General features: G+C 43.4%; 1 protein-coding gene across 4 annotated transcripts in view; it reads left to right on the forward strand.

Moving 5' to 3' along the window:
* Window positions 1-18,393, forward strand: part of DPH3 (diphthamide biosynthesis 3) — a 52,362-nt gene that overhangs the window by 4,042 nt on the left and 29,927 nt on the right. The window contains exons 2-3 of one of the 4 annotated variants that reach the window (XR_012638275.1): window positions 492-566; window positions 1,938-2,386. The exons of 1 other annotated variant lie outside the window; for it this stretch is intronic. Coding sequence is in view for 2 of the 3 variants with exons in the window: in XM_074945700.1 (XP_074801801.1) it covers window positions 492-566; window positions 1,938-2,000 (138 nt within the window). In the remaining variant the exon portion in view is untranslated. Of the gene's footprint in view, window positions 1-491; window positions 567-1,937; window positions 3,794-18,393 lie in introns of those variants that run through there. 2 more of the 4 variants (XM_074945700.1, XM_074945702.1) reach the window with 2 other exon arrangements.

Genomic DNA, 18,393 nt, shown 5'->3' on the forward strand with positions numbered 1-18,393 from the left:
TGAAGTGGAGGGTGTGGGAGCAGCAGCCCCCTGCCATAGTTTTGTAACCACTGCAGATGGCTCCCATTTGGGGTAATGTTTTCACCTCTCCCCCTCTCTGTCTCAGAGTTTTCCTCTGCCACCATCTGGCAGTGCGGCACCTTAGTTCTTAACCTTGTCCCCGATTTTGCCTCTCATCCCTTCTCCTTCCTCGAGCTGTTTAATCCTCCTGTGTATTCAGTCCCCCCCCCACCCGTTCCCCCCCCACACACACACACAGATTCTGCCCATCCCTCCCCTCCAATTTGCTCCCTTTAGTCCCTGTGACTAGCAAGGCAGCTAATCCTCAGTAAAGGCAGAGTGAGGGTAACAGATATTAGTGAGCACTCTAGCTCACATGAGCAAGCTTATAATAGCCAAGCAGCACATTGGCTCAGGCGGAGGAATGCAACCTTACACCAGCAGTGCTGCACAGTTGTGGAGCAATGACTGTGTCCCTGGCTCTGTTGCAGGAGGATTTGGAGAATGGGGAGGATGTGGCCACCTGCCCCAGCTGCTCCTTGGTTGTGAGGGTGATCTATGACCAGGTGAGAATGGGGCCAGCCTAGGGGTGAGTGGGAGCGTGGGGACGCAAGTGTCTGTCTTCCTCAGTGGCTTTGTGGCAGTGGGCGACACCATCGAGGCAAACAGGTGTCTGGTACATCTTTAAACCCAATCAAGGTTTATCACATTAACAGCATGCTGGCTTGTCCCAGAGGACCCCAAGCTCCCCCTGTGGTCAGCTGTGACTGTGTAAAACACTTGTGAAGATGTTAAACCTCCACACTGGTTTAAAAACATGTCAATTATAACACGTTGGTTGACACACTGTTTTCGTCTGGACATGTTCTGAGCCAGGACATCTGACTGCAGGCATACAGCTGCCACTGGTAGCTATAAATGGCTCATCCAGGTAGGTCACTGTCTCCTGAGAAGTTGCGCTCAGGCCCTGCCTACACTAGGAAATTTCTTACCTGTATTTCAGCAACCAGTGTGGTTGCAGTAGTACCACCTGCATGAGTGTTAGTATAGATGGCTGCAGACAGTCTTTCCCTCATGTGGCTAGATCTGTTCCAGACAGTTATGTGGCATAACAGTGGTAATGCCAACAGCCAGTTTACATTTATGCTGCCACCATTGCCGGCAATGGTGGGAAATCTTCCATGAGGAAAAAAAAGTCATTGTAGATGCATTCTTTTGGGCTTTTTTATAAATTAAAGGGGCTCTCTAAGGATAAAGTCATATATTGTAAATAAATTTTGTTTTCTTATGTGTTTCACATTTCACTGCCCCAGCCGTCCATCAGCACAGCTTTGAAGTTCACAAACATAATTGAGATCTAATCGTATATGCATATGTTCAAAAACCCAGAGTGAATAAACATTTCAAACTAGCAGAAACAGTCCTGTGCGCTGACTAGATCATGTCAAGGAGCTCACATAAATCAAATGTGAAGTTTCTATGCCATGTACAGGTGCTAGTTGTTGTTGATACTATTTTTCAAACTTTGAAAATAAATATTGAATTAGAATTTTTTTCCAAAATTCACGTTAATAATTGTTTTCCCCAATTCCCTCTTACCCAGTCAGTACATATCTTCAAAATAAACTCCTTTTTGGTCGGAGGGTAGATAAAATGGTTCTTATAAAAGGGAGCTAGTTACAACCTTAATTGTAGCGCCTCCGTAATCCAAATTTGCCATGATGTTTTTTAGTTAGCTAAGTGACAAGCCTATTTAAACATACTTGTATGTTATCAGTTCTTGCATATTTTTATATGAAAGTTTAATTTCAGGCTTCAGTTTCAACCGTGCCTATAATAAAACTGTTTTGCCGTAAAACAAAATTATCTTACATTATACTGCTTGTGGGAGTGGCAGTGGAAATTAGTTATAACACTATTCATTTTTGTTTTTTTAGGAACAGTTTGTGTGTGGTGAAGTAGTCTCAGCACCTACAAGCAAGGAACTGGTTAAATGCTGATGAATGCTATATGGACTCTGCTCTTCTTGAACAAAAAAACCCCAATGTTTGGCTGTCAATGTGGAAAAGACTCGCAGAGTTCTGTACTTCTGGAGATGTTTGCTCCTCAAATACCAGTGCAGTGATTGTCTCTAGTAGCCAAAACATAAGTGGGTTTGTGCCTGAAAGCATATAATTCTTAAATTATTGTAAAATGTTTTAAGACTTTGAGAAGCTCTCCAGGATAGGATGCAAATCAACAAAAGCTTTTTCCAGTCCGTTGCATATAAGGTTGTGAAATTTGTATGCTAAACCTAGCTAAAGAATAGTTATTCTCCAGTCTCTGGACTTTGTATCTGCACAGAATGAAATACGTGGATCATCAACCGTTGGGGGCTTAAGAAAAGGTTGGCTCTATTAATTATATATGTTACAAAATGGTTCACACATGGAAAAAGTTGGACTGTTAGAATGGTAGAAGAATTTTTCTGGTTTGGGCAATAGAAAGTGTTCTGGTTAGAAACAAACAGCTGCAGTTTCTGCCTTCAGTAGGTACAACTTATTTGTTGAACCTGTCATATCTGTTGCTTGCTGCATTAAAATAAACACATCTTTAGACCTAGAGTCTTAAGCAATCGTGGTTATGGCTACCAAGTTAAACTTACTTAAAACAAACTAGATAACTTCTGATTCCCTTGTTTAGATTGCGTGAAGAGAGACACGGTGGGCCACATTCGGTAATACTCATGCAGTCCTGGTAACTTCCCATGAATGCACCTTCACTCCCAGTGGGGTGAATAGGTGTACCTGCGAGTAGCATTAGATCCAATTTTTTCTGAACAACTTGGATGAACTCATCTGACCCTACTACATCAAATACTCAATAAGGCTGCAAGTTATTCTCAGTGCTGTTTGTCAATGTATGAATAGTGAAGCTGTGTTTGTGTTGTACTTCTCAACATTTATATTAGGCTTTACCAGTGTAGACCCTGGTCCAGTAAGTGCTTTCCCAGCAGGAGTCTTTTCATGAGTACAGGTTTGCAAATGGTGGTCTTAAGACAGAGAGAACCTTGAAAGAACACACTCCAAAGCACTTTATTCTTGGGCTGCTTTACAAATTTATACTTTATAACACTTCTGTGGTTTGTTTACTACTCATATCACTCAGCTTGGGCACTGGATATAAAAAAGTCAGTTTCACTATTTCTAGCTTTCCTGTGTTAACCCAATCCTGCAATAAGTGAGTTTGTACGTGTTAGAGGGGAATAACTACATCTGAACAAAACCATGGAAAAAATTATGAGGGTTAGTAAAACCTTGTTTTTGCAAAACCTAGATGGTTCCAAAATGTATCCGTTAACTAAAAGTTCTGAATCTGAACTGGATGATACTATGATTCTAACAAATAATTGTTTCATTGGATGGCCACAAGGTGGTGCTGGATTCCTATGTTTAAAAACTGCCATGGTCTCGATTTATTTAAAGTATATTTTTTACAAATATTTATTTGTTTGTTTAAATAAAAGTTTTTAAAACTGTATCATTAATTGTAAGGGACCATCATTTATTCTGATTGTATAGCACCTAGAACAGTGGGCCCTGTTGTAATGATACTGATTTTAAAGGCCGAAGGTGTTAAAGATCTTCGTAAACTCTTTCACCGTCCAGCATTAAACGGTGATAGATAGGCTCAGAGTTATTTTTGACAGAAACCTTGGATTTACTTGGTTACTGGCAGACACGCAAAAGCATTCATTCAGGTTGACAGTTTATTGATTAAACAAAAAAGAGAATAAGGAATTAAAACAAACTTTTATATTGAAACTGTGGTTGAGTGATTATATAAAACAAACTTAGTCAGACCCTATCAGTCTCCTTTCTTTTAGAGTAAAAACATCATTAATAATCTTCCTGATGGGTGAAGGGCATTCACTTATCCTGTTGTTAACAGAGAGAGACAAAAAGAAAAGGAGTACTTGTGGCACCTTAGAGACTAACCAATTTATTTGAGCATAAGCTTTCGTGAGCTACAGCTCACTTCATCGGATGCATACTGTGGAAAGTGTAGAAGATCTTTTTATATACACACAAAGCATGAAAAAATACCTCCTCCCACCCCACTCTCCTGCTGGTAATAGCTTATCAAAAGTGATCACTCTCCTTACAATGTGTATGATAATCAAGTTGGGCCATTTCCAGCACAAATTCAGGTTTTCTCACCCCCACCACCCCCCAACACACACACAAACCCACCCTCCTGCTGGTAATAGCTTATCTTATTAGTGATCACTTTAGATAAGCTATTACCAGCAGGAGAGTGGGGTGGGAGGAGGTATTTTTTCATGCTTTGTGTGTATATAAAAAGATCTTGTACACTTTCTACAGTATGCATCCGATGAAGTGAGCTGTAGCTCACGAAAGCTTATGCTCAAATAAATTGGTTAGTCTCTAAAGTGCCACAAGTACTCCTTTTCTTTTTGCGAATACAGACTAACACGGCTGTTACTCTGAAACCTGTCATTATGCAAGAGAGAGACAAGGTAGTGTAGAAACAGGATAGAAACTAAATGGGTGAAACATGTCTTTTGTGGATATTTTTGGAAGATTGGACAGCTGGTTCATTACAAGTGGATGCTTTAACTGGCAAGTCAACATGACACCTGCTGCTTACACCCTGGTTCAAGCTCTGGTCATGGATGTCATCTGATTGGATCCTTTCTCCTTAACAAGGAAGGATGAATGCACTATAGTTGATTTCAGGATTCAGTGAAAAGCCCAGAGAATGAGAGAGTAGAGAAGGGGGATAGAAAGCAATACAACAAGGGAAGGGGCAATTAGAGATTCCTCACTGATATGAAGACTGGATGTCATGATGATGCAATGACTTTCAGCACTCTCAGATGAAAACAAAGTTCCTTAAACAAGGATAAGGGTAGCTGGTTTTCCTCTTGAGAAGAAAGTCCCTTAGCCTCATCTGCTCTTTCTGACTTGAGGCAGCTGAGATGAGTTGCAATGCTGGCAAGTTGGCAGATGAGCTGGGGATAGTCTCTTTTTAAGATTTCCCCTCTCTTCCCCCCCCCCCCCCCAAATGGGAGTAACAGTGGATGACACATTTTATCCTCGTTATTTTGTTTTAATTAAATCTATTTCTGTAAAACCACACTTGGCATAGGTAACTTTGTTCCCACGTTTTCTTGTTTACTAAATATCTCATCACAGTCCTTGACTTATATCAGTAGGCCATTTTTATTTGGACTAATTCAATTTTTCTATTTGGTTTTCTTGCACCTGTCCATAACATTCATTTATTGAAAACAACTTAACCCATTTTCAATGGTTAATTCTGAGGCAGGCAAAAAGTCTTAGGTGGTTGTTACATTTTGTGAACTTTTACGTACTTCACACAGTTGAGCTCAGGGTACATTTTTAGGTCCAATAATCACAGTAACCCTACTGGTGACTGGCTGCCCACTAGTGTAATATAAGAAAGGCCCTTTGTTTGTACTAAATTTATGAGAAAAATCCTGTTTTCCAGCTACATTAAATCTGTAGTCATGGGAGTGGGTCAAAAGTGACAAACAGGACTGTGCAGTCAAGCGTCTGCTTGTATCGTTATACCTATTTTATTGCTACACATACTATTATCATTAAGTAATCGAAGAGAGGGCTTCTAGACACCATGGTTGTTCCAAGAAAGTAACAAGGTTTTATATTTTTACCGGGAGTAAACCAAGAAATGATAAATTATGCTTCTTCGGAGAGATGATAAATACAGAGCTGGAAGGAATAGCCCAGCTGGTATGTGAAAGATATTGGTAGATTACCTCTGTGTTCTGTGCCAGCCTTGGCTCCAAATTTCCTTATTTATGGGAATTTTGTGTGTCTGTTTTAAATTAAACTCAGAAACTAAAATAATGCTAAACCTTACCAGGCTGTGGAATTTGCCCCAGAATCTACCCCTTGTGCTTCATAATCCAAACTGTCCTTTAAAAAAATATTCTAGCCATTTAAGTTTGTGAAGGGAGTACAAACCAATGCTGCAATGTCTGCTTGAGTCTGAACAGCCTGCAGTAGTTTCTCCCTCTTGGGACCCTGACTTAAAAAGAGATCTGCTTTTTATGAGGCTATTGTAGTGAATGACATTTTAAATACATTGATAAAGTTTGCGTCTATACTCCTGGTAGTAAAAGAATACAGAGCTATGTACTGGATGATAATTGTAGGGAAACTAATTGCATAAGGGGAATAACCGCTAAATATAGTTCATCATTGGTACCAGCCCTTTGTAAACTAATTAATTTTCCTATAACTCTTCCCCATATTTTCTATTTTTGTTTTATGTACTTCAGGATATTGAAAAAGAGAATTATTCCATTTTCTTCTCCAGGTCAGTTTCATGACGGTCTTTAATTTATATTAACAATGTTGTTAATTCTAGGCATTCAAAATTTACATGTTAGGCCCCCCAAAATCATGATTTTAATAGCAATTGAGGTCTTTTTATTTGTCTTTTGGTATTGGAGCCTTCAAGGGTCATATTTTCAAGCTTGTCTTTGCAACCAATGGGACTAGAAACTTACTTTTTTTTAAAAAATGAAAGCTGAGATTCTTACCTACTCACCTGAATCCAAGAGCTGGGGCTTTAAGAAAAAAAACCAAATATCGTGAGGCTCACAATAAAATTGCAAGAGTTGGCAATGCTGTATTACATAATTTCTAATCCACCTTGGTAATGATGATGCCTTTTTTCTCTCCCCTTGCTATGGAGAGTGTTGTTTATTGTTTGGATTCACCCTTATTATTTTTTGGCAAGTCTGCAAACAATTTTTTGACACATCCTCCATTCCACACCTAACTGATTTTGTCCACCATAAGGCGAAACGGTTGCAATATTTTTGACCGTGGACTTTGGTGGGTAGCCTCGCAATGTTTACACAAAAGATACGTTTCTAGTATATATTTAAAAAAAACCAAAACCCTATTTCACATGTTAAAAAAAATTGAAATGATAATGCCTTAAAAGATCTCCTACAAATCTTCAGTCTTAGGCCCTGATCCTGCAAGGGGAAATCCTGTACCAACAGAGAGCCAGCTGGGGGTGGAGTTATAACTTCTCGTATTACTTTCCCCTTCAGGCTAATAAAAGGGAAGGCTCTATGCTCCACAGAGAGCCTGTGTAAATTCTACACCAAGAACTCTGCATTCTGCAGTACTCCATTGCAGGAGATTGGACTTTCTTTGGCAGATTCCAATAAGCTTAAAATTTAGGTGTTTGTTTACTGAAATATGAAAATGAATAATACAAACCCAACATTATCTAGTTACTCTGCCCCTACATTTTTAATACACTGGACAATTTTGTATTGACAAATAGTATTTATAGAAACTGTTGGGGACCATGACTGTCTTGGAAAGTGGTGGACAGCTGGGGCCTTTTGAATGTGGGAAGATATGGGAGGCATTCTGGGTTTGTTGGATAAACACATTAACTGCAGATTAGTATGAGCAGGAGTGAAATAGTTAATACTTAAACAGCTGACTGTGAAATTTACATAATTAGATTTCAAAGTTAACACCCACTTGAGAGGGGCAGAGATCTTATTGCAGGCTGTTCACAGACAAACAAATATTTTCAGCATTGGTTGCGTTAGGAAGGTTATCCTCACATTTAAATGTCTAGAATATATATTTTTTTAAATTTAAATGACAACTTGGATTATGGAGCACAACTTCCATGGCCTGATAATCAGATTTAACATTATTTAAATATCTGAGTTTAATGTAAGACAGAGACACAAAACTCCCATAAATAAGGAAATGTGGAGCCAAGGCTAGCACAGAACTATTGAATTTGTTCCTTTTTTTCTAGGCACTAGAACAAACAAGGTTTTTATTATGGGATCTGCAATCCACACTATGCTGCTATGCTATGCTGCTATGTAGCAAAGGATACAAGTTAAGGTCTTAATAGTGGTAATAAAATAAAAGCCCTTCATAATCTAATCCTTTCGACTGATCGCCTCTCTCCCTTACTATACTCTTTTTGGCTGCTACAGACAGTCAGGCTAGGGGACTTTCAGTGCATAGGTACAATAAGCTCTAGGGTAGAGGTAGGGCTATCTTAGGCCTGGTCTACACTACAAACTTAGGTTGATGGAAGCTGCCTTCCATCAACCTCATAATGTATGTGTCTACACTCACTGGTCCTTTCTGCCTACCTAACTCACCTGTTATGTCAGCTTAATTACTCCACCTCCACGAGAGGCATAGCGCTTAATTTGATGTTGATGGGTCAACAGAGAGGCAATATAGACGCAGCGTTGTGTATGTCAACTGAATTGGCTTCCAGGAAGTGTCTCTCAATGCTCTGTTGTGACGGATCTGGTGATCATTTTCAACTCTGCTACATGGCAGCCAGGTATACAGGAAACATCCACTCCCCTCTTAAAGCCCCATGAAATTTTGAATTCCCATTTCCTGTTTGATCAGCATGGAGAGCTCAGCAACCCAGCTGATCATAGTGATTCAATGTCCCAAACGCGCTCTAGCCTGGAATACACAGGAGGTGGTGTTTCTTACTGGTCTGTGAGGAGAAGAGTGTGTGCAAGCACAGCTCTGATCCAGCCGAAGAAACGTAGACATCTATGAAAAGATCGAACGGAGCATGGGGGAAAAGGGCTACACCAGGGACACGCAGCAGTGCTGCTTGAAAATCAAAGAACTGCAGCAGGCTTACCAGAAGTCAAGGGAGGTGAACAGTCATTCTGGTTCTGCACCACAGATGTGCTGCTTCTACAATGAGCTGCATGCGATTCTTGGCGGAAACTCCATTATTACCCCCAAACGCAGCATGGATACCTCGCAGGAGTCTGACTCCTGGTCCACCTCAAGTAACAATGAGGAGGACATTGTGGACAAGAAAGAGGAGGAGGAGGAGAGCAGGGGATCCAACCGGTTGCAGGACAGCATGGCTGACGGTGATGGTTGGGAAGGCATCCTTGGTGAGTGTGAATTCCAATCAAACCGTAGGGGTTACATGCTCTTATATCTTATGTTTAATATGAAGAAAAAGTGAGGTGCTGTGGGTATCTGCTTCCCAGTGTGCACTCCAGCTACACAGAGAGTTCCCTGTGGAAAAGACTGTTTATGTGCACAGGGATGTTTATGTGCTCCAGGAATCCTCCATGGAGATCTCCAGGAAATTTTCATGGAGGTACTCTGCAATCCTTTGCAGAAGGTTTCTAGGGAGGGCTGCGTTATTTCTTCCACCACGGTAGGACTTTTTCCCATGCCACTCCAGTATTAACTCTTCTGGCATCATTGTGGTACACAGCACAGCAGCATAAGGACCAGGTCTGTACCCAGATGCTTGCAGCATCTGCTGCCTTGCCCCCTCTGTTACCCTCAGGAGACTGATACCACATAGGGACACCGAAGTGGGATGGTGGAAGTTTTCATTACAAGTGTTCATACTGCAAACAGGTTTCAGAGTAACAGCCGTGTTAGTCTGTATTCGCAAAAAGAAAAGGGCATGTGATCCCCAACGCATGGTGATTTCCGGGTCCCTCAACCATAGTTTCCCTAACATGCCGGTGGTGTGGGTGGCAGGGATTGGCATTGACCTCAGAATCTACAAGCCAAGGGTGACTGCTACGAGCAGTGATGGGGGCATCGGGGATTGGGTTTCCTGTGTTCTCTCATGCCCCTCCCACACCCTCCCCCCCGGCCCCGGAGCCGCTGCTGACAAAGGCTGCAGTTTGGGAGATTTAACGCTGGTCCCCGGTCTCCAAGCACCATCCATGTTGCTAAGGGAAGGGGGCACTGTTCACCTGCCCACGTGTGATCCCAATGCGGGTTGCCCACATGTTGCAGCACAAGGCCTGTTGCCTGTGCTGCTGGGCCATACTCACCATGGCTGGAAAATCAAACCGATTCATTGAATAGCTAGAGATTCCGATTATGTTCTGGCTTGCACTTCAGTGGGGGGTGCTGAGTGCGGGAGGGGGCTCAGGGCAGGGGTGCAGGGAGGGGTGTGGAGTGCAGGAAGGGGCACAGGGCAGGGGGTTGGGGGCTCAGCACAGGGGGTTGAGGTGCAGGAGGGGTGCGGTAGGTGGCTCAGGGCAGGGGGTTGGGGCTCAGGGCAGGGGGTTGAGGTGCAGGAGGGGGCTCAGGGCAGGGGCTCGGGGTGCAGTCTCTGGTCTGGCGCCACTTACCTGGAGCAGTGCCGGGTGGCAGGCTCCCTGCCTACCCTGTCTCCATGCCGTTCCAGGAAGCGGCCGGCACCACGTCCCTGTGGCCTTTGGGAGAGTGGGGGCAGAGGTCTCCATGCACTGTACTTGCCTGCAGGTACCTCCCCTGAAGCTCCCATTGGCCGCGGTTCCCCGTTCCTGGCCAATGGAAGCTGCAGGGGGCGGTGCCTGCAGGTGAGGGCAGCGCATGGAGTCCTCTCCCTCCCTCCCTCCCTCCCCCAGGGGCCGTAGGGACGCGGTGTTGGCCACTTCCCAGAGTGGCACGGGGCCCGTGGCACCACAAGGGTGGCAGTCCTGCAGGCCAGAACCAAAGCCCTGACGGGCTGGATCCATCCCATGGGCCGCAGTTTGCCCACCCCGGATTTAGTTGGTGTTGGTCTAGATGACCTCCTGAGGTCTCTTCTAACCCTAATCTTCTGTGATTCTATGGACAATAAAAATCAGTATTTTGAGACTAATTACTCTTTATTTATTCCAAGCATTGGGGTTTGGGGGAGGGGAAGGGGAGGTACAGGGAAACTGATGCAATGGAAGGAATGGTATGGGAAGGCACAATGTAGATAACCGGCGCACATTACTGTGGCTCATTACTGAAACAGGTTTTCAAAGCATCCCAGAGTAGCAGAGCTCTTGCTGAGCTCTTCTTATTGCCCTGATATCTGGCTGCTCAAAATTAGCTGCCAGCCTATCCACTTCCACGCCCCACCCCTGCAGAAACTTCTCTTCCTTTGCCTCACATATTATGGAGCACACAGCAGGCAGCGCTAACAATAGGGATATTGCTTTCACTGAGGTCTAACATAGTAAGCAAATTGCACCAGCGTCCCTTTAAATGTCCAAAGGCACATTCCACTACCATTCTGCACTTGCTTAGCCTATTGTTGAACCGTTCCTTACTGCTGTCCAGGTGGCCTGTGTGCGGCTTCATGAGCCATGGGAGCAAGGAGTAGGCTGTGTCTCCCAGGATCACTATTGGCATTTATATGTCATCAATGGTTATTTTGCGATCCAGAAATAAAGTTCTGGATTGCAGTTTTCTGAACAGACCCGTGTTCCTAAAGATGCATGTATCATGCACCTTTCCTGACTATCCCTTATTGACGTTGGTGAAACACCCACTGTGATCCACCAGCACTTCCAATACCATTGAAAGGTATCCCTTTCGGTTTATGTACTCTTTGGCAAAGTGGTCTGGTGCCAAAATAGGGATATGTTTGTCATCTAGCATCCCAGCACAGTTCGGGAACCCCATCGCGGCAAAACCATCCACTCTGTCCTGCATATTTCCCAGAGTCACCATCCTTCTTAGTAGAAGTCGATTAATGGCCCTGCAAACTTGGATCACAACAGTTCCCACGGTGGATTTACCCACTCCAAATTGATTCCCCACTGACCAGTAGCAGTTTGGCGTTGCAAGCTTCTACAGAGCTATCACCACTCGCTTCTCCGCTGTCAGGGTAAATCTCATTTTATTGTTGCTGTGCTTCAGCGCTGGGGAAAGCTCTGCACAAATTTCCTGGAAAGTGGCCATTCGAAAGTTCTGCAACTACTGCTTGTCATCCCATAACTGCATCACAATGCAATCCCACCACTCAGTGCTCGTTTCCTGGGACCAGGAATATGTTCAGCTGCTGCGTGGCTGCCAGCAGCAACCGGGAATTGTTTCATTCTCTGGCTTGCAGCAGGGCTGCTCGAAGGACATGGCAATGTTCCGCATTGTGACTCCTGTCTCAGCTCTGGAAGTACTGCAGGTTAAGGTGTGAGGTGTTTGTTGTGCTCACAACAAGAGTGCACAGCTGAGTGGGGTTCATGCCTCTTGTGCTATGGTGTACTCACAGCTAAGCCAGGCTTTTGAAAAAAGTATGGGTTGTTTGACATTGTTATCAGGGGAGGGAGGGAGGAAACTGCATGAAAGGCTGATGCATTGAGGCAGATTTGTCCTTGTCTAATTTATGCTCGCCTTCCCCCACCACTGCTTTGGCTTTACTTGTTTGGATCTTTTAAGTCATTTTCTTCCATATTCTTTGTGTTGGGAATTATCATTTACATTACTTGTTATATGCTCCATAAATGTCCACGGTCTTTCAAAGCCGTTGCCCAAGAAGCTTTGTTTGGTACAGTGGTTTTCCTGAGGGCTATTTGGTTGCCCTGTTGCCAGATTCTTTGGTTGAGATTGGTGGGCCTGTTATTGTAGGGAGTGGGGATGCTGCCTGTGATGTGCCTTAAACAATGGGGTCCTACCGTGATGTATTGGCTTGTGTACCACCTCCCTCTCCTTACAGGAGAAAACCAGACCTGTTCAGTACTTATTAGTGTGTTATGCTTACATTCTAGTGACTGCCCTGAAAAAAGGATAGCGAGTCTGATTGTTAATGAGTCATTAATAATTACTGTAATAGAGTGTAGGGACACCATGAACAAGGGGCTAACTGTAACTCAGTTTCCCCTCCCTTTGCATAGGTACTCAGGGAAAGGCTGCTTCTTGGGACCCACAGGGAAGAGCACCTAAAATGAGGTTGGCATGGAAGTGCTTTCTCAGCCTCAGCCCTAACCTTTTCTGTTGAGAACACGATACACAACTGAATGTTGACAAACTTTGCAGGCAGCTAGTCAGAGGGTCAGATCCTGCAGCCCTTCCTTGAACAAGTAAGGATTCCCATTCACTATAATGGGGCAGGAAGAGACTCCTTCGGACAGATGAAACCTCTCTTCCACAACAACAGAAGGCTGCTTAGCAGTAGAATTGATGTGGTTCTGCCATGCAAGGGGGCCTGCATGATGGGGACTGGTGCACAGCTCCATACCCTGCCGCAGCAAAGAGAGAACAGTTTGTGGCAGAGGCAGGTCAGGAGGATATGCTGGTATATGGGTTCTTCCCTCCCTGGGGGCTGCAAAAGGGCTTGGGGAAGCTACTCTGGTTTGTGAGGGGAAGATTCCTCTCCCCAGCACAGCTATTTGTGCTAGGCACTGGGCACAGGATTTGCTCCTTAATTAGTAAAGCCTAGTGAGCAGTTTAGTGTACTGTGCTGCACACCTACCCAGATACAGGAGGAGCATAGATGTGTTATGTATTGATTGTCTATGCATGATACCTTTATCCTTCATTAGAAATTATATGTGGGTGACTTCCTCATGTTCAGCCTTGTCTTGAAAGCTGTTATTCCATCTGTTCAGAGTTGAAAATAAGAACTGCCGTACGTATAGGTGCACACAGACATTTCATTTTGGTTGATACAGAAGATTACCTTGTTGGAATAATTTAATATGTTTCCCTATAAAACACTCCTTGATCCTTTTAAGTCCTTTTTGTTTGTTTTCCTGTTAATTTTTCAAGTCTGGGAGTTTCCTAGTTAAAGGACAATTCAAAGAAATCAGCAGTTGGAGAAAACACGAAGAACCTAGTCTGACTCAATGTTTTAAACTAAGAGGCCCACTTTCATGATATTATACATAACAGGATTTGATAGCACTTTCTCAGCCAGAGAAATTCTGGCAGTACATTTGCCAAATGAAAGCTCTTACAAAGGGAGGATTTGATAGTATGCCAGGTTAAACCAAGCTTTTCATTCAGAGACAATGATTGCCAGTCCCACACAGATTGCAGCAAGGCCACCCAAATGTAGAATTTCCACTTAGAAAGCCCAAATTCCCCATACTCTTTTGATTTTTGCAACTGTAGCAGGGTTGTGTCCTTGATTTCTTTCCATGCCAAATAAAGTGTCTGCACATTTTGTCTAGTTCGTTCTTGTACTATTTAGGCAGTTATATCAGGAGCACCTGCAAAAATAAAGTATTCTGGAGAAAGAGGCTCAGGTTTGATGGATTGATCATCCCAAGGAACCATGAAATTATCATGCCAGAATTGTAAACAGGTTTCTAAATTGCATTGCAAAGGCAGTTTATTAATATTAATTAATAGGCTGGGGCTATTCTGCGCTCTAGACATGTAAAGCTCTCTGAGGAATAGTTGATATAAAGTACCGGTACTTTATAAATGATGCTTTTGGCCAGGCTCTGCAGTTATATCTGCATAAATCCTTGGTAACTAAATCTGGAGTAATTCAAGCTACTTTTATTACATTACTCCAGATTTACACCCATGAAAATAAGAGAAGAATGTTGCTCTTAGTCTGTATTTGAAACTGGCATAGTTTCACACCAAGAAATATTAATCCTAAAAACTGAAAAATTAGCTGATCCCTCAGCATTGCTCTTAGATGTTTACAAACAGATGAACTACCCAGGATCAGAGAATAAAGGACATCAGCAGCAAATAGGGGGATTCTGAGCTCCCTGCCTGTAACAACTATTCCTAAATTGAATGTGGATGCCCATGTGTTAGCTGAAAGAGCAGATTGGACATGAGGGAAAGAAGGGCTCAGATTACAAGTCATTTTTGCAGACAGAAGTCTGTGCTTTATAACACAGTGACACTGTTCTGACTGATGTCTCATCTACATTTAGAGCTCTCTGAAGACCCTCAGTATTATTGCTTGATAGTCAGTGCAATGAGTCATTACAGTCATTACAGTGTGATTACAATGATACATCACACCAATTTTGTTTAGCAGTCATACAATTGTTGTGACTGACAATAACCTCCAAATGTCTGAGGTCTTTTGACTAGAGTCACCGTTACTTGTAATAACTTGCCGTAATGCATCAGACTATTGGCCCCTTTTCTGATGCTTCAGAGGAAAGTGACAGCTCCTACCCCGCAAACACACCCAATTCACCTGGCCAATTGTGCAATGCTATATGGAGAGGAAAATGTCATATTGTAGGAAACACATATATGCCTGAAGCATGATGTGAAAGGTTCCTTTTGGTAACTTGCTCTTGGAAATCCCATCATTTTTTCATTACCTAACAGTCCAATGCAAGCCAACCCAAAACTAAGACAGCAGGGTTTCTTAGCTGTGGCAGAAATCTGTATTGCTCTTGGATATCAATTAATGAACAGTTCTGGGCTCCTCCACTCTTAGCCTTGTGGAACTGAAAAGGGAGCTTTAATAGGAGAGGTTCTCTAGCTCACTGGAACAAATCACCACTTGCACATCCTGAAGACTGCAGAATGAAAATCCCCTTTAGGTTTGTCTTTCTGATTAAATGAAGAAAGAAGGAATAATGGGCTCTTACTGCATCTGCATGGTCTGCATGCTGTCTCTGTAGCTTGTCTTAGGCCTGGCCCTTTTGAATAGTTACCCAAATGCTGTTACCGTAGCTTACTAAAAGCAGTCTCTTAAAAATATTCCTTGTATTTTTTTCCTAAGAATGAGTAGAAAGTCTATCTTCTCCTCTTTGTATGTATAGCAAAAACTTATCTTTTGTGTAAACATCATGAGAGTACACATCAAAGTCCGTGCAGAGAAATATTGCAGCTGTTTAGAAAGAGATTCAATTATTCAGCCTTCAGGTTGTACTGTACACTACCCAGGTTCACACTAGAATAGAACAGAATATCAATGCTGACATCTCACATCTGTTCTGTATCATCAAAGTTCCTGATTACCTTTCTACCTCATCCAGAAGCCTGGCACAATACAGCTTTCTGGTGACTAATATAAATTATAGATCACTTTTTAAAAACGTTAGAAATTATATTTTTGAAAATGCATATTGTTATGACAGGTCACTAGATGGTGCTGTTACACAAAAGTACAAGTACTTTTTCTTAGTTTGTGAGGAAATTTTAAACTTGAAAGAAAATGCTGTGTTGGTTTTGGGGCCTGGGTTTCTTTTGGGGAGATGTGGTAAGCAGCAAGTGTGTTTTCTCTTGGCTTTAATCTCGAACTACAGTCCATTCTTGAGGCAGAGTTGCTTCCTGGAAATTGGGCATTGGTGTGTGGGCTGAGAACCCTGGAAGAAGGTATTGCCTGCAGGCTGTCTGTGAGAACCTCTGTTCCAGGACTGATGTATGTTTGTGTACTCATACACCACACCTCTGATTTCTCCTCCAAAGGCAAGCTGACCTGCAAGGCCTGACATCTACTGCTTGGCAGAGAGGTAACAATATTACATGCAATATCTGTATCCACCTAATCTATAATCATAATGTTAGGAAATGTTTCTGCACTATAAGTGTCCAAGATGTGTGGTCATTCAGCAAGGTAAAAGTCCCTGAGGTGGCCTTTGGGGTGTTTCGCAGGTTGTGCTCTCTAGAGGTTAGTTGCTGCAGTGCCATCACAGACCTGGTCAGGCTCCCCTTTGCTGGATACACACCAGGCTGCTGTATTTGGATCCATACCCTGAATGTGTGCTTTTAAGTTCTTCTGGGTCTGGGTAGGTTCCAGGCCTTTCTTTGGCCACTAGGCTCACTCCCTGGGCATAGACTCTGCCTGCTACCTCTTCTTGTACATGGGACCCAACAGTCCAGCTGCCCTAGCCCCAAGACCAGTATTGAACCCATCCCAATACACTCCAGTAGCTTAAGCATACCCTCCCACAGAGCTCCACCCTCATGGGTACATTAGTTATAGTTTAACCCTTCAGGAACATGTAATATTTGAAGCAAACAGGCACAATCGTTGCAGATGGATTTCTAAAACAAAGCACACTTTACTCATAGACAGCACAAAAGATATACAGATGTAGGTAAAATAGTAAATCCTCCGTAAACCAGTCTAGGACTTAGGTTTTTTTTACCACTTTTGAATGTTCCTTGGGACCTGGTCAGTGTCCTTTCAAAATTCCAAGTCCCATCTCCTGGACTTCACTCCTCCAGCCCAGGCTTCTCCTCCAGATCATGGAGTCTCCTCACTGACTCCTGCATCAACTTTGGCTGGTGTGCCAATCAAAAGGTTCCCTCATGCCCAGAAAGCCAACCCCCTTTTTCCTCCACCCTTGATCTTCTCAGCCTCTGTGTTTTTGAAGGTGTTCACTAACACGCAGATCTCCTCTTTGGGGAATCTTCCATTTTCTTGTCCTCCATAGATAATCTGGAGAGGACTGATTTTACCTAGGTTGCTGCGACACCATTGCTCTGCTTGGGCAAGGTCTATTTGGTTGTTTGATGGTCATTAGTGACTATCACATTCAGAGGTAGTTGGCCAGGTCCCACTCCCTCTCTCATTAGCACAACAAATGCGATGGAAGAATACGGTGAAGACTACCAAAAGGGCCTAATGCAGTATTGCGAACACTTGTGAGTTTTGTGCAAGTGACAGGATTTCAGAGGTGTCTGGAGCCCATCTCACGATGATGCAAGAAGCTCCAGTCTGCTCACAAAGCTCAGCCCCACCAGAAGCCAGCAGAGTCTCTCTTCTCCATGTGCCGTGCTCACAGGGGAAGGAGGGAGCAAAGAGCTTAACAGCTCAGTGCAACACTGCTCCCTCATCCCCCCTCTCCTACTGTGAGAAAAATGGACAGGGCAGCATTTCTGCTCCTCCTTCTCCCTTTGTAGCACCTGGCCCAGGAAGGGACAGACGGGGGTGAAAAGTCCCTGGAGCTTACCCCTCATAGCATGGCAGGAGGAGCAGGGACCTGGCTGCAGTCCACCCAAGCATGGGAGAGAGTGAAGAACCCCAGGAGGAGTACAGCACACTGGGGGAGGCTGAACGGGAGGGATGAGGCTGAATTGATGGGGGCTGGGACTGATGGGGGGACTGGATGGGGACAGAACTGATAAAGGGACTGGGGACAAGATTAACTGTTAGCCAGGGGGTAGCCAGATGTGGCAGTGAGAGCTCCTGACCAGGAGGTCCACATCACCTTACCTAATACATTTGGGATTGTGGGCAAGACTAATTGTCGCATACAGACTCAGAATGGGCCGGGGCAGTTCAGTAGCCAAAAGGCATACTGAAAAAACACAACATAATCTTTTTTAAACATCTCATGATTTTTTGGGCCAATCTCAAGATTTTTTTGGAGTCTGAATCATGATTTTGGAGTTTGAATCACTGAGGTCGGCGATGCTGATAACCATACACAGAGTTCATAATATGAAATAGCATTCATAAGCTGTACATAGATTGCCATATCATCACCGGTGCCTACTCAGACAAAACTCCTATTGACTTCAACGGAAGTTATGTTGAAGGACTATAGGATTTGTTTCCAAGTTAAGGTGGCACCAAGGGAATACAAATCTCCTATAGGTCTCTATGAGGCTGCTAATCAATTGTGATGTGGACACCTTTCCATTAGGAACCTTCCATGGAACT

Source organism: Natator depressus, chromosome 2 (genome assembly GCF_965152275.1).
Source record: "Natator depressus isolate rNatDep1 chromosome 2, rNatDep2.hap1, whole genome shotgun sequence".
In the NCBI taxonomy this organism is placed as follows: domain Eukaryota; kingdom Metazoa; phylum Chordata; order Testudines; family Cheloniidae; genus Natator; species Natator depressus.